General features: G+C 34.6%; 1 protein-coding gene across 2 annotated transcripts; it reads right to left on the bottom strand.

The window, feature by feature from the left end:
- Window positions 1-4,067: 4,067 nt before the first annotated feature.
- Window positions 4,068-14,602, bottom strand: LOC104217343 (golgin candidate 1). 2 transcript variants are annotated; one of them, XM_070147923.1, is made up of 22 exons: window positions 14,508-14,601; window positions 14,338-14,376; window positions 12,730-12,810; window positions 12,265-12,314; window positions 11,527-12,186; window positions 11,383-11,445; window positions 10,466-10,543; window positions 10,168-10,371; window positions 9,742-9,798; window positions 9,554-9,628; window positions 9,128-9,199; window positions 8,308-8,370; window positions 8,072-8,170; window positions 7,541-7,618; window positions 7,324-7,392; window positions 6,791-6,838; window positions 6,599-6,694; window positions 6,401-6,477; window positions 6,190-6,235; window positions 5,940-6,038; window positions 5,810-5,854; window positions 4,068-4,735 (listed from the first exon to the last, which is right to left on the bottom strand). In XM_070147923.1, the coding sequence occupies exons 2-22, from the start codon at window positions 14,363-14,365 to the stop codon at window positions 4,664-4,666; spliced, it is 2,160 nt and encodes a 719-aa protein (XP_070004024.1). In that variant the 5' UTR covers window positions 14,366-14,376; window positions 14,508-14,601; the 3' UTR covers window positions 4,068-4,663. The 2 variants fall into 2 exon arrangements, with proteins under 2 accessions (XP_070004024.1, XP_009765873.1); XM_009767571.2 differs by having other exon boundaries at window positions 14,338-14,602.
- Between the last annotated feature and the right edge of the window lie 1,924 nt (window positions 14,603-16,526).

Raw genomic sequence — 16,526 nt, 5'->3', positions numbered from 1 at the left:
GGACCACAATACAACCTTAGTTGAGATGAATGGAACATTTGATGCTATCGGTTATCAATAATGCACCAAATAAAGGTTGGACACACATGATCACATTTCAACAATTCTATCATTGGATGGATATATATACAGTTAAAACTCTTTATAACAACCTCGTTTGTTCCGAAATTTTTGGATGCTATAGTGAAGTGTTGTTATAGAGAACATATATTATAACATAACTTAAAAATTGGTTCCGAAAAAGTTTAGCTTTTATAGTAAGGTGTTGTTATATAGAGATGATGTTATAGAGAGGTCTGACTGTAACAGGCATAGGGTGCACATTCGGCGATTATAATCGGTCTTGACTCTAGGGATAATTTTTTTCGCTATCTTTTTTCGAGGTCAACAAGCGGTGGCCGACAAAGGCCCTTTCCCTAAATATATTGGGAACCATGGGAGAGTTAAAATCTATATTAATGCTGATTGGGATGGGTCAATAGAGGACAAAAGATCAACTTCAGGATTCCTTGTGAGTGCGTTTGGATCCGCGAAGGCAATTGCTTGGATATTCTCCTAACCCAACTTGGGATCGGACTTTCGAAAATTAGAAACTTATTCCTTTTTTGTTTGATGCGAGCTCAACTTAAGTTATACATTGCCCGAGAAGAGCTGTTTGGGTGCACTGAAAGAGATTAATAATGAATGCGATTTATAAGTCGCATTCGTTATATGCATTTATATGTCGCGTTCGACGAATCTGATTTATAATTCAGTAAATTTGTAAATCCATTCATTAAATACAATTTACAAGTCAACTAATGTGATTTATAAATTATATTCTACTATCTATATCTCATCCTCAAATGGGATTACAAGTCACATTTCTGGACAATTTATTAACCATGTTTATGATATGCTATTTATAAGTAGCATTTTCGAAATTCGATTTATAAGTATATCTCAAATGCTATTTACAAGTCAGTCTCCATTAGTTGCATTTCTGAACTACGATGTAATATACTTTCTGAACTACGATGTAATATAACATCTCCAAATGTTCTGTTATCTTAGTTACCTTAGAACGCATATAAATTATATTTCACATGTGTTTTGCATATTTTTTAAATTCTAGCAAAAGTAGACACTAGTGAATTTTCCAGTCAAATGTGCTTGAGAAAAAAATCAAGAGATAATATAGGATACATTTAAAATTAACCAAAGTCTCGGTTCGGGCCCTCAAAATAAAAGAAAAAAAGGGAAAATGACATTGTATAGCCGCTCTCAAAATAATAGTCGAAAGAATGTATATTTTTTGTATATATATGCATTCTGTATGTTATATACAAAAATTATATAAATTTTATACACTTTTTCGACTACCAAATATAAATAGTTTCTGGCAGGTGCTAAAAGTGAAAAGCACCAAAAAAAAAAACTTCTAGGCAAGCTTCCCCTTTAATGGTCTTTACACGGTGCAAATTCGAATTAGCCGGATACCAATGCGAAATATCGAATACCAAACAGAAAACTAAAAGGAGTTAATTTGAAGAGCAAAAAAGTCTATCAAAAATGGTTGTGGTTGCACAATCTATACTATATTAAAAGCACGAAGACCCTTAGTGAAATATCGTTCGCCATTTTTGTCCTTTAAAAATAAATTTTACAAGGGACAAAATTGTAATTTAGTTATTTTCATAATATTTAGGACTTTAATATCAAGTATAATATTAGTAATTAAATCCTTCCTTATTCCCTAATATTTAGGAGTTCTAAATCAACAAAATTTTTAAAGTTATGTCTTTTTCCTAATAAGAACCAAAAATGTTTAAAAAAATACATACATAGAAGGTAAGTTTCTTTTTCCTACAACCAACGATAAACGTTTTATAATTTTGTCTTCTTACTAATTTTTCCTCTTTATTTTCTTTCAAAAGTAACTATTGATATTCTTAAAATTTTAATCAATCAGTATGCATTCAAAAACTTAGTCATTAATATATCTATTTTATTGGTTAAAACGATGAAATTTCAGTTCAAACTCCTACAAATTTATCTAAAGATGAATAAATATACAACTAAAATAAATAATCATTGTATCTATTTTTTTTTAAAAAAATACATAGTTTGAACTTTATTACCATTTTGTTTACAATTTTTTGTTAGACTAAATATAATGGAGCTCTAAGTAAGTATATTTTCATATTTTTTTAATAAAAAATACATAGTTAAACTAAATAGTCATTGTATCTAAAGAAAAAATTAAAAAAAGTATACAATTGCAACTCTATTATTTTGGCTATACCTTTTTTATTAGTCAAGAAAAATAATGGAGCTCTAGCCATTCTTCTTTTTACTGAAAAAGAAAAATACATAATTGAAATAAATAGTCATTTGCATATAAGAAAAAATAACAAGAAATACACCAATAGTACTCTATTATTTTTATAAAAAAAATTGATTTGGCTAAAATGGTGGAGTTCTTGCTAAGTTTTTCTTTTTTTGCAAATTTAACTCCGAAAAAATACACCAACCAGCCATTATATCCAAATAAAAATTATAAAATACAAAATTGGGGTAATGTATGCATGGTATATTAAGATGAAGCAACAAGAAATATACAATTCTAACAAATAAATTATTATATATGACTATATAACAGTAACGAGAAATATATATAGAAAATAATTTTTTTTCTCACTCTCACTTGCTTAAAGGAGAGTGTGTCCACACTCTTTGCCATGTAAATGTCCAGGGGATATCAGTTATCAAATAACAAAGTCTAAGTGAGTAATTAATACTATGAATAGGTTACGGTGTAACTAATAACTCGTGCTAAGATTAGTTTTTTATTTAAATATAAACTCCATAATTTCACTCCTAGCTTAACATAGTCCTTTTAGAATTTATTAACAATAAGTAATTTCATTATAATCTTAAGCTCTTATTCCATAAAAAGAAATATTCAGATACATAGTTATGTGCTTGGATAAAAAAAGAAAGCTTCGTTTAAAATGAAGAAAGAATAGATTAATCAAAGTATAGCAGTTGAATCTGATACGTTTGCAATAGCAATTTATTCAGTTCTAATCCATTGAAAATAGTTTCTATTGTACTTATTATAGATTTAGGAAATAGCAAAATTTCATTTTGGTCGTGAGAAAGAAAAAAAAAAGACTGTCTTTCATCAGTTTTTTTGAATGAGATGATTAAAAACTTATAAGAAGGAATTTCTTATTTTATTGAGTTAGCTAAATAGGATCAACAATAATCATTTTTTGAAAATTATATTTTTGTTAACATTTATTTTATAACTCAAATAAAAAGTTTAATATAATTTTTACTTATTTTTTAATCTGACAAGGTGAGTTGCTCTGATGGTAAGCACCCTCCACTTCCAACCAAGAGGTTGTGAGTTCGAGTCACCCCAAGAGCAAGGTAAGGTGTCCTTGGAGGGAAGGATGCCGAGGGTATATTGGAAACGTAAGGTCTGCGTACATACTACCCTCCCTAGACTCCACTTACACGCGCAACGTGCGTACCCTAAGACTAGTGTTTTAAAAAGTGGTAAAAAGTTAAATACCACTGCATAAATTTGTCGTCCCATAGATTTTTTAGGTAAAAAGAAGCCAACGAACTAGCACAAATCAGCCACTACCTAGGTTGCCTATTGATTCTAAATCAGTTCAAAATAAGAGACCTCTTGTTAAGAATGGACGAGTTATACCTCTCTGCCGCAATCTTAGGTGGTAAAGTGAGAGTTATGTCAAACAAGAAACTTGCTAATACACTTTTACATGAAGAGTTTATTAGCTCCCTGGAAGAGCTCTCGTTGTATTGTTCACTTTTGCAGTTGATTCATATAGTTACTAATGAGTCCCCTATATAAACCACAATCATACCTTCTACTACGACAATCAACAATAAACCCGGTATAATTCCACGAGTGGGATCTGAAAAAAGGTAGTGTGTACGCAGACCTTACCCCTGCCTTGAATGTAGAGAGGTTGTTTCCGATAGACCCCAGCGCAAGGATACCTTCTACGATAATCAAAGAAGTAAAAACTTTTAGACGAAAAAATCTGTGGTTATAGTTATCAAAAAGAATACACCCTTCAACAGAATTACATCATATTTACATTGATAGCAACGTTTGAAATCCTTTCCCTTCCTTACAAGTTAAAATGGCAGTTTCTGGATTAAGTATTTGATAGCTTACACCGAATTTTCATGTATTGACAATTACAATCAACGGAGTATCATATTTTGTAACAAATGCTGAGTTTGCTGCCTATCCCCCTCCCCACCCCCACCCTCCCAAAAAAAAAGGAAAGAAAAAAACTGTGTATTATATTTACTCTGATGCTCTTGCCGTCAATTTTCAGATTCGTCGTGACATGGGTACCAAGATTGTAGATGCTCTGACATTCAATTACTGAAGAAGGATCAGCCAAAAACTGCCTAGGCCTTAGTTGATGTTCAATTTCTTTTCTTGGAGGATCATCGAAGAAGAATAGACTGCAATCACAGTATAAATCATATAACTTCCAACTTGTGCTGGAAGTAAACCAAATGCAATTTTCCTCTTCACACATTTTGTGATACCGCGATACTACTGGTGCTCAATTGATATTGCTTTATCGAGCAACTCAATTGAGCAGAGAGAACCTGAATGTAGGATGGCTCATGGTAAGGTCTGGTTGGCGAGCCCCATGGATATTGCAACTTCTTTAGATGCAAAAGTATCAGCTTGTTCCTGCAGTGTCAGGGAAGGGATTAAAAAAAAACACAGTTTATATCACTATTTATTTCCATGTCTTTACACTAAGATTAAAAATAAAGTGGAGAAATACTATAGCAGTTGCCTTTCTGCTTAGAGATTTACACATCATTGGGAGATTTACACATCATTGGATAAATTGACTACTTAAATTCCAAGAAACAATAAAACATAAGATGGACACATTGGTGGAGGCAGGATTTTCGCTAAGGGAGTTCAAAAATTTAAAAATTAAAAGAGATAATGGCCAGTGGGAATCGAACTAGCGACCTTACAAAGATTTTGAACCCCCTTGACCACTGAAGTATGCTTTTGGGCTATGTGAAGGGGATTCAAAATATAATATATAGAGGTACAAAACAGATTTTGCCTTATATATATAGTGTAATTTTTCGGCGAAGGGGGTTCGGGTGAACCCCATTCCGCCCCCCTAAATCCACCGACATATGAATGTACATGCACTTGTGCCTATATGAAAATGCAGAATATAATCCACAGATAAGAAATATTTGCTTTATAATTTCAAAGCCCACAAGGATATCTTCCTGTTGAAGTCTATTTTGAACCTTAGTAAATTCTGCAACTTTGTATTTGATTGGGGTCTACTTCAAAGTCTGTCCGTGGTTTCTTTTGCTGTTCCACAACCAAATAAAACCTATTTTCAAGGAGGAAGATATCCTTCCTATTTTCCAGAATTTTCGGCATATTACATGAAACTCGAATTATACAAATATACCCCTAAAAACAAGGGTCCTAGCAAAACTATACATCTGAAATTGGAAACTAAAATCTTGCATAGTCAGCCTAAATTCCAGAAAACACAAGAGCAATAATCTACTAAATGAATGCAGACTTCTCCAGAAACTAAGAAACATAAACATAGAGAACAACCATTTCCTAGCAATCATGCTTCCAAATGACTTTCATTTACATCAGATTAACAGCCTTCAGTATATGTATTTCCTTAAGAATTAGACATTTCCTAAAGGGACAAAATATTAGTACAAGACTCTCAGCTATCAGCTAGGGCAGAAGATCAGATAAGCATACCTGAAGGCGATGCAAGAGATACATCAAGAACAAATGGACAAATACCTGTCAACAGTACCATATACCATCAATTCGCTTCAAACATTCAAGAGAAACTTAAGTTTTTGCAGAGTAAATGATCTGTTCTAACCAGATAAAAAAGCAAGATAACTCGAGCAGTTGGATATCGCCAGAGAAATCGTGTTGCCCTAACTGCCCCGGTATCCAGAAGCTTTGCGGCCTTCTGTAACTGCACAACAAGCTCAAGTCACATAAAAAAATAATAGTACTAAATTACTGATTCTGGGCTCTCTTTCCGGTTAAGTACAAAACTTGTACTCTTTTCTTTTCGTTTTTCTTTGTACCCTTAGGGTGGGGTGGAAAAATGAGAAAGAGCTTACCTGTACCGTGGCCCCTGTCATGTGACGGTGATGCAAAGGGAGAGGCCTGCAATGTTAAATTGTTACAAACAAGCGCGTCATGCTCAGAGGAACTTAAAAACTGGGAGGCTAATTTTGTTCCTAATGGACAAGGGTGGCTGAGGCTTGGATAGGAATCAGGGTCATATAATAAAGGTGAGGTTAACAAATTTAATTCATAATAGTAACATACTCAAGTGCTTTGATGTCCGTGTCTTCCTCCCATGAGGATGATGCTCGACGAGAAGCTCTGTTTCTTTCAGCTTCTAACTGTTGTAAGACAAATTCTTAAGTGACTTAAACTACTTTATCAAACTGCAACTGTAAATACAAGGAGTAGAAATGTAAGATGTAACGCAATGCCAAAATTCTTATAAACTAAACCACAAACCTGTACTTCCTGAAGACGCTTTACTTCCTTCTCTAACTGAAACTCAGCCGCGGCTTTTTCACTGGCCATGGCTTCAAGCTGTGTTTGCTTGTAATACTGAACTTGCAGGAAGAATTATAACTTAATTAAGTTACGACAAGTAAATAACGGGAACTATATAGAACGCACACGAGTTAGTGTAAGTTTACTTACCAATAGATCAGTTAATTCACGATACCGCTTTTCAAGTTCCACGTGCTCCTATTACCAGCAGCAGAAGATTCCAATATCAATATGGATTAAAAGATTGATAATTGAGGTAGACAAAAAGTCATACAAATCCCAAAAAGAGAGATGACAAGCAAGAATGAAAATGCTGTCATATTCATGTGCTAATACCTAAAAGCACAGACTTATGTAATAGGGAAAAAGAGAACCCAAAAAGCACAACACAACACAATTATTTTACGATGATTACTCATTCATTGACTATATAAGACTAAAAAAGCAGGGATGAGCACCAAAAAATTGCGTAGCTTCTATGCTGCCTTCATTGCTCAAATAAAGCACTCTTTTTAAGACGTCATGTGCTAATTCAAAGTTTATACTGGAAAAAGATACTGTGTGGATGGCATAGGGCTAAGATAATCAGCGTCTTGCCAAAATGTGACAAAATCTCTTCTTATATTCCCCTGATCAGGAGGTCCCAAATCCTAAGAGAAGGGGCAAAACAAGAGTTTACTCACCTGGCGAGAGTAATGTTCAGCATCCCTTTTCATCGCAGCCGTTTCAACTCTTAGCTTTTGCATTTCAGCCTACAGTCAATAGAAAAATACCCCTCAATGGTTATTAAGGCATCAATTTAGAGCAAAAGATCATTTTATTTACCAACAAAAAGAAACTAGTACAATATTAGCACACACTAGTTAGAGATTGAGCCCAACTATAGAGCAACAAACTTGCCTCCAAAGAAGCAAGCTTGCTTTCAGCCTCCCTCTGACCTTGGCGTGCACGCTCCACTTCTTCTTGCCATGCCTGCATCTGCATGATCGGGAAATGAGGTTAAAACAGACATCTGGAGGTTTGAATTACTCTCCATTCAGGTGGTTATCTGGCTGACATGCATCATTTCAGTTTCAAACAGTCTCAGGCAGCAAACCAGAAAAGATTCGTTTTGGTGTTGCAACTGAACAAACGAATATGAGGCTGGATGGAAACATCTATGGCTATCAAGGATCCAGTTGCAAGTGCAAACTTTCTAAAGTGCAGCAAGCATGGCTGATAACGTCAAACACAAGGTCCCTTGTCTAGGTAAGAGTTGTAAATTTCATATTTACAACATGCCAACGCAATTCTACAGGCATAGTATGTACAGTAGGGATGAAAATATCTAATCTTGCATGAGTTAAACTTCAATATCAGGAGCATAACAATTTACTTAGTAAGATGAGAATTTACTTCGAAATGCATTCAGGTGAATAAGAGTTATAGAACCTGATGCACTTGATTTGCCTCTTCTGAGGATTTTTTTTGTCCACGGCGAGCACGAGCTTCCATGTCTTGCAGTTCTTGATTGAGAGTTGCACATTCAACCTGCCAGATTCAGTCATACAATTGGATAAATTGAAAAATGCTGAAGAAATACTTTCATTATTGTTTTAAGGTATCCCTCATTACCAATAAAGCCAAAGAGTCACATAATGGATGACATGAGAACAATTATTCTTTACCTCAAGCAGTGCCACCTTATGCTCAAGCTCTGTTGCCTTTGCAGTCCTTTCATCAGCTGTTCTCTAATGCCAATAGTCATACAAAGATTTAATAATGTATGTTTACTTCATTAAATAATGACAATCACACATGCATTATAAGGAGACTATGGTGCTGCACCGAAAGAAACTTATGGTGTACAAGTACAAACAATCAACCAATTGCTAGGTGCACATGTATAATTAAAATGAAGTTAATTACTTCAGTTCATTACGATTCTTGCTTAAGACCAAAAGACGACTACTAGAATCTAGTCCAATTAGGCACGATAACTGAAGTGGCATGGAACAAAGTGCATCTGTTGGAAAAAAAATTGAAAGTAAAAGTAATTAAGTAATCCCTCTTCTTTTCGTAATTGAGGACAATGTCTCAGCAGCGGGTGGTAGACTAGAAATGGCTACAAACAACTATTGTTGTCGAATTACAACATAGGCAATTGGTTCACGCCACAATTCTAGCTCTTAGAGTCAGCTCAAAGTCTACCTCTTATTATCAATTTGTCACTACCATAAATTCAGTCTCTAGAATATAGACATTCTCCAGGAGCAGGATACTGCACCATAACCCAAGCATGGCATTACAGGAACACAAGAACTTTTCAGCGGAATGTCTTATTCTCTTCAAGCTAATACTATTCTGGCTTGTCATTATATGTTAAAGCAAACAGCTAAATCCCTATGTTAATAAAACCAACAGCATGCAAGAACCAAAGAACGCTTATCAAAATTTACAATTCATGATGTAACCGCATAAAAGATTGTACTTGCAGACGGAGAATACCTGCGCCCTGGCCAAGGCTGTGGATGCCTCTAGAGCTCGGTGCTCCAGTTCTACCTCCCTTTCCATAGAAGCCTATTCTTACAGATGAAATGAATTATTAAATTGCAACAGCACATCAAAAAACAAAATTCCACATGCACAGGGCTTCACTCTAGGTGGGGCCACTGTGGTGGATGCATTTCAGATTCAGAGAGTGGGTTGCAGGGGAGCGACGTTGGAAACACATCTATGCAGTTTGAAACAGAAACCTATATCAGGGAGGAATGAGAAGTTCTCTGCTATTTTGACTTAAATTATTCATGCAGATTTCAGGATATAAAATTGTTTCTCGCTTTAAGACTTTAAATCACTTCTCAACATCCTTAGACAAACATGCAGCTACTGCTTTTTATAGAATACTCAGCAAGTTAGTTTTCAGTTACAAACCTTTTTGGTAGCATTATGAGCAGCACGCTCTTCTTCTGCTCTTCGCTCGGCAGCACCCAGCTCCTCCCGTAAAGCCTGAACAAATAATTTTCCAACACAGTCAGAAAACCTTAAGGAATAAAGGTGTTCAGGAGAAGCAAAACAAAATAAATAATATCCAAAATATGCGTGAATAGATATCCGCATACTTGCATCATCCTTGTCTCTGTTAGTTCCCTGTTTCTCATTAAAGACTCCATATTAGCCTGAAGAAAAGCAGAACAAAACTCAGCCTTCCTTTCCATTTGACATAACTGATTTCTGGGCACACAGTGGTAAAAATACTGATAGTTCAACAAGATCAGAATGGTAAAACTACAGAGTCCTCAGGGTAAGTCCTTTCTTTTAACTGTAGAAGTTTCACTTGTATTGGCATAGGAAACCACCAATAAACACATAATTCCAAGCATTAGAATTTTAAACTGAAGTCATAATAATAATTAGACTGACATAGATGATACTCGCACAAAATGCAGATACAACGGATGTCACTCTGCAAGTGCCGTGGTACAAGGCTAACAGGTAGTTTTTTTTAGAGGTAAAAGTTAAAGGTTAACAAGTAGTTTGAAATGAACCTGCAAGGATGCCAGGTTTCCTTCGGATAGTGCAGCTTGCTTCTTAAGTGCATCTGTAGAACTAACAAGAGCCTCAATTTCAGCATTCTTTGCAGCAAGAGCCTCAGCCATACTGGACTCTGCTTTGGACACCTCTTTTTTGGCTGCAGATAAATCTTTCTGAAGCTGCTTTATCCGAGCCTCACAAGATTTACTCAACTCCCTCTGTCACATCAGAATAAACGGCATATAATCAATAGGGACTTGAATGCAGAGATTTAAAAACTCGGGTACTCTCCAATCAGACGCTCATATTCACCTCTGCAACAAGAAGCTCCTCTAGCTGAGCATTTTCAGATTTATACTCCTGAAGACGTGATGAAAGTCCAGCACAAACCTGCACGTTTGAGTAAAAGCATGATAAGCTATGAAACTTAACTTTCTGCAGAACAAGAGTCTATTGCACAGCAGCTGATAAAAACATCAAAAACGAAAAATATTGTTAATTATATTATGAACGTGATAATGAATCTATTCAACTATTTATGTCATTCACAAAGTTTCTCAAGCAAAACAGCCTCTCAATTATGCATATCAGGAGTTTTAACATGTTTTCATACTCATGATAGATAAATTAGGATGTAATGAGATTATTTATGTTTGTAATATTTAATCTATTGACTCTCTACAGCATAAATCAAATTAGCAAGGAATACTGGTCTCTCTCTTTTTTCTTTTTTGAGTGAAATGGAGACTTCTTGCTCATTAATCTTTACAACATGAATATTACACGTATTTCTGACTTTTGAGAAACCAACATTGCTGACATGAAGTCTTCGAACAAACCGTATTGGCATATTCATCTTTTTTATTTTGGTTCAAAGGTTAATTTAATTCATATATGAAAGCAAGACAGTACTGCACTTACAGGTACTAACAGCCAGCACCATTTTCCATGTACTTGGTGAAGAAAAATGAAACAGAAGGTAAATTCAGCAACTAATCACCAGATTAAATGTTGTTTCTCAGAGTTAAAAGCAGCTATTTCTTCGAAAAACACTCTAAACTGCATCAAAAATATTTTTTTGGAAAAAACCTTTTGCCATAAATTCTTGACAAACTTAAACAGATGCATTTTTTGAATTTTTCTTTTTGCAGAATTTTTAAAAGACTGCACAAATCGAAGTCATTACAATTAATTCTAAATCAGAGGATAATGAAGTAATGAATTCTTACACGGGCTAACCGTGCTTCTTTTGACTGACCGGTAGAAGTTGCATTTTTAAGCAGTCCCTGAGCCTGAAAAAATAAATGTAGTCAAAAGAACTTATCACAAGACCTAGAGATAAACCAAGAGTTAGCTTACAAGACAGATTCTACCTCATCAAGTTGCTCTTGTACTTTCGTGGCAGTATTATGTTCTGGAAGCTGCTTCTTGTCCGGATTAACAGTTTTATGTTTTAGAAGCCGCTTCTGGTCAGGATTTGGTTCAGCATTGGTATTATCATCCTTCAACTGTCTATCAACTTTAACAGGTTCATCTGCAGTTAAAGACTTAGATCTTTCCTGCTCAAAGTTTGCAGGAGATCCAGCACCACGAAGAACTGTGTTTTGACTGGAATCTACTGGAGAGTTGTCCTGCACAGCATCAACCACTTTCACAGCAGGCAACGAAGGAGTCTCTCCAGGAACATCTGAGGTGTTTCCGCTGGTATGCTCACCAGTAGATTCTGAACTCACAATTTTTACATCAACAGGTTCTGCAACTTCCGTGTGATCAGCATGATGGTTTAACTCATTGTTAGAGGTTGTTTCAGATATAGGAGTGTCTAACAAGGCACCATCTTCAGCAATTTTTAGCTTATCTTCGGTGCTAGTTTTGCCACTAGGACTACCTGGATTTGTCCCACTGTTTTCAGTAAGTAGGATAGCTTTGTCTTTATCAGAGACGGAATCTGATTGTGACATCCCTTGGCTAGCTTGTTCCCTTTCAAAATTAGCTGTTTCTGAAGGTTCATTAGAAGAGAGTCGTTTTTGAGGCTGCAGAGAAACTCATTATTAAAATTCTGAAAACTGTCAGTAGCTAAAATAGCATTGTACTGAGAACGAAAACACTACCTTCTTTTTTTGCCGTGACCTTTTTGGTTGAGATCCTTTTTCATTCGGAACTAAGACAAAGAAAAAAAAAGAGAATGATTTATTCACCATCCGCAGAGGATACTTTAAATATAATAATGTAATATATGAAAAGTTATAGGATGCTTAGATGACCACTTCTCTTTTCCAATCAGCATGATCACAAATAGAAACCAAAATGTGCATCTTGAAGTACCCTACTGTTTTCAGTAAGTAGTGTAGCTTAATATTTATTAGAGACAAAATCTGATTGTGCTATTCCTTGGCTAGCTTGTTGCCTTTTCAGAATTCTTCTGAAGGTTCACTAGAAGATATTCGTTTCTGATGCTAAACTACAGGAAGACTTAAGCAGGAATGTTCTAAACCAGTTCAAAAGCAGAAACCAAAAGGTGCACCTTGAGGTTGAAAATTTTACAAACGCAAAAAGAAACACTATAAAGGTTATACCTGGACTCTGAACATTGGGCTGTTCATCGGATTTCTCGCCGACTACACTCTTTGCCCTCTTATCTACAACTTCAAACAAATCTGACGTAACAATGTAAATTTCAGCTGTTAGGAAATCATAATAGATCTGGAAAGATCTTCCATGTTGATGAGCCAGAAAAAGACACAGTTGAAACTAACATGCATCCTTCATCCATCCATCAATACATGTTACCGAATTACACTTACAAGAGTACATTCTGTTAGTGGAAGCTGGTTGTTAATTAATAATTTCTCATTCTTCAAATCAGATTGGAACATGGGAAGTAAGGAGAACTTTGAGAATTCATAATAGCAGGGTGTATTTAAAACAGCACTTTGGTAGTGCGCGGAAACTGGCTTTTTGAACAGGGATCAAGTTCCATTCACAATTACAGAGTAGTATGCACACCAACGGATACACAATGCAGTAAAATCTATCAAGAATAAAACCAAAAGGACAAGGAAATTTTTTAGCAACTTATAATTTATCAACATTATAAAGGAAAAAGGATAAATTTGGCTTTGTACTTTCTGAAATTGAGCATTTTTGTCCTCTGTTAGACTTTTGGTCCATGAAAAAGTCTCATTATTTACCTTGATCTTTAACAGAGCTCAAATCTGAGGGTAAATTTAAACAACAGTCAAAAGTTGAGTAAACCTGGACCTATTTTCTCAAAGAATTTCAATACGTGGAGTCCACCAACGCCTGGAGCTCCGTTAATGGCAACGGCAAACATGAGCCATTTTTAAAAGCAAGGATATGAATGGACCAAAAGTGAAACCATATCAAAATTGAGCAATTCCGGATGGTACAAACACAAATTTGTATCTTTTCCCACATTAAAAGAGCCGGAGCTGTTCATTCTACATCTCATAATTCCAAATTTCAACACAAACCTCTAAGTAAACTCAAACTTTATGCATCACCCAGCTCAAACTATTGCGTTTGAAACATAAATTGCATTTACTAAAGAAGCTAAGCCTTATATTGCCGCATGTATTTAAAACAACACAACTCTCGAATTCATTATCAAAATGAAAATTTAACACCTTTTGCCAACACAAAAGTCGGATCCAGGATTTGAACTTTATGACTACTGGATTCTAGGACAGCGACCTCAAGTGCTAGTAACTGGGTTTTGAATTTAATTTTTGTTCATGTCTAGTGATTTCTTACTACAAATACAGGGTTTGGGCCCCAAACTCCTATCTTAAAGCCTACATCCGCCCCCGACAAACACTACAAGCAGATTGAATTCTTATCTAACAATAGAAAAAAGCACGCTAAACTACCAATTACACCTAAAATGCATTCGCTAGTCTATTTCAGGTAGCGCATTTCTACGAAATCATCTTAAATGTGTATATATATATACACACATATAAGAACTGATAAAAATAATTGAGATATCTATATACATTAAACAGTATCTCAAGTTATCAACTACACACACGCGCACACACGCACACACATAAATCAAAAAAATTGAGATATCAAAATACATTTGAACAGTGCATCAACTGAATGAAATTCTGGATCCGCTTAAACAATGCTAATTAAATAAAATCGAAAAAAAACTATCATACCTTCAGCAGCTCGAAGCCACGAAGCCATTGGTGGAATAACTGAAACAGTAAATAAAAGCCTAGAGATCAATCAATTCATTCAAATGCATAGAATTCGAAACTTTTTTGGGGAAAATTTTATAAGGAAGGAGCGAAAATTGCAAAATGAAAGGGAAACTGTGTGAATTTGCCTTTTCAGATCGGTGTATAGTTTTGATGTCTCTTTCAAGGAGGGAGTCGTTAGTTAAGGGATCTCTGTTAACAAGCAAAAGAGAAGAAGGAAAGAGCTTTGATTCTCTGCGGTCGCGAGTATTGTATTGGTGTAGGACCAGAAAATCTGAGACGTAAGATAGGTGAGCTCGATGGGTGATTTGCACAAATAGGAAAAACATATCAAATTATTTAAAATTTAGCCAGTTTTGGCAGAAGAATTAACCCAAATAGCTATCTACCCAACAGTTAATGGCTGATGAAGGTATAACATATGTATAATTTATGTATTCTGTGACCATAATTATGTGCAATAAATGTATAATTTATATATATGGCTAAAAAATAAATAGGGAATATGAATGACTATTTGTGTAAAGATCCTATTTTGGCATACTTGAAAACTCCCATATAGTTGTTGCTGCTGCTTCTTCTTTAGACCTTCGGGTCACCTTCAGCATGTCGGGTCTAAAGTTGGGCTTTGGCAGAGCGTATGAAGTTAATTTCAGACCCGCAATTTCAGCTTCAGACTTAACGGTTGAAGTTGATATGAGGTGGTTAAACTTTAAAAATATGTAAATTTTGATTATTCTTTAAATATGTGCCCTGAAAACGACTATTTGTGCACTTCCTTCACTGATAACCCAATTACAGTTGTTGTTTTGGGCCTCTTGATAGTCCTTGTTTGTTCTACTCTGATTACGGTAAAAATGGCACGGTATAGCCAGTTTCCGGACTGGTCATTCAAAAATAGTCAGTGTTTACCAAGTCAATAAAAAATAGTCATTATTTTGCTGCAACAGAGACCAGTCCAGCATAATATACTGGAGTTCGGTGCACATGTGTATGAACTCCAACATATTATGCTGGACTGGTATAATTTGCTGGCTCCAATATAATATACTGGAGACTGGAGCACCGGTGCTCCAAACTCCAGTATATTATGCTGAACCGGTATACTTGCTGGAATTCCAATATATTATGCTGGAGTTCTAGTGTACTTATGCTGGAATTCCATCATATTATGCTGGAGTTCCAACATACTAATCCTGGAACTCCAGTATAATATGTTGGAATTCAAGTATACTTATGCTGGAACTCCAGCATAATATACTGGTGTATTTTTCGGGTTTTGAACATTATTTTCGCTCAAATTTATCTTTACATGAAAAATGGCTAAATTTTGATTACTTTTGAAACTAAGCTATTTTTGAACGACCAGTTGTAAATCTGTCTATTTTTGAATTTAACCCCTGATTAAGAGATGAAAAGATATGGAGAAAGAAGAAGGGGTTTTGGCATGGTATAACAACATACCCATATAATTGGCAGAAAATTGCCATAGTTATAGATATTGACATCAAATAGCCAATAAATGTATATCAAAATAATAATATGTATATCACAATTTTTTCTTCTTCTTTGTCTATATCAACATGTATATTAAAATTTTATTTTCATTCTTTGTATATAAATAACATTATTCTTTGTATATTAATAATATAAAATTATATATATATATATATATATATATATAGTTATTGCTGCTTTTATATCAATGTATATCATAAGAAAACTATTGTATTATTTGTATATCACAGTGTATAACACATCGGACATGTGTATACCAAAATAAATATCATAATTTTTTTTTCTTTGTGTATATCAAAAATTAATTTTCTTTGTATACCAAAATATTAGTTACTCCGACAATTATATTTATTATTTTTATATTTTAGAACTAGCTTAAACATGCTATATAAAAAATTTATTTTCCTTTTTTGATCAATAATTAATAATTACATTGTTTTGTATATCACATTGTATAACATAATAATAATGTGTATATAAAAGAAATTATTAAAATTTTATTTTCCTTCTTTGTATAACACATTTCAGATTGAAAACTCAATTTCCAGACGACTCCACATGTGTATCCCCTATTGTAACCTGTGTATATTTCTATGTACATCAATGATATCTCATGTATATTATGTGTG

This window comes from Nicotiana sylvestris, chromosome 6, assembly GCF_000393655.2.
Source record: "Nicotiana sylvestris chromosome 6, ASM39365v2, whole genome shotgun sequence".
Taxonomy (NCBI): Eukaryota; Viridiplantae; Streptophyta; class Magnoliopsida; order Solanales; family Solanaceae; genus Nicotiana; species Nicotiana sylvestris.
This window is presented reverse-complemented; position numbering and strand designations above follow the sequence as displayed.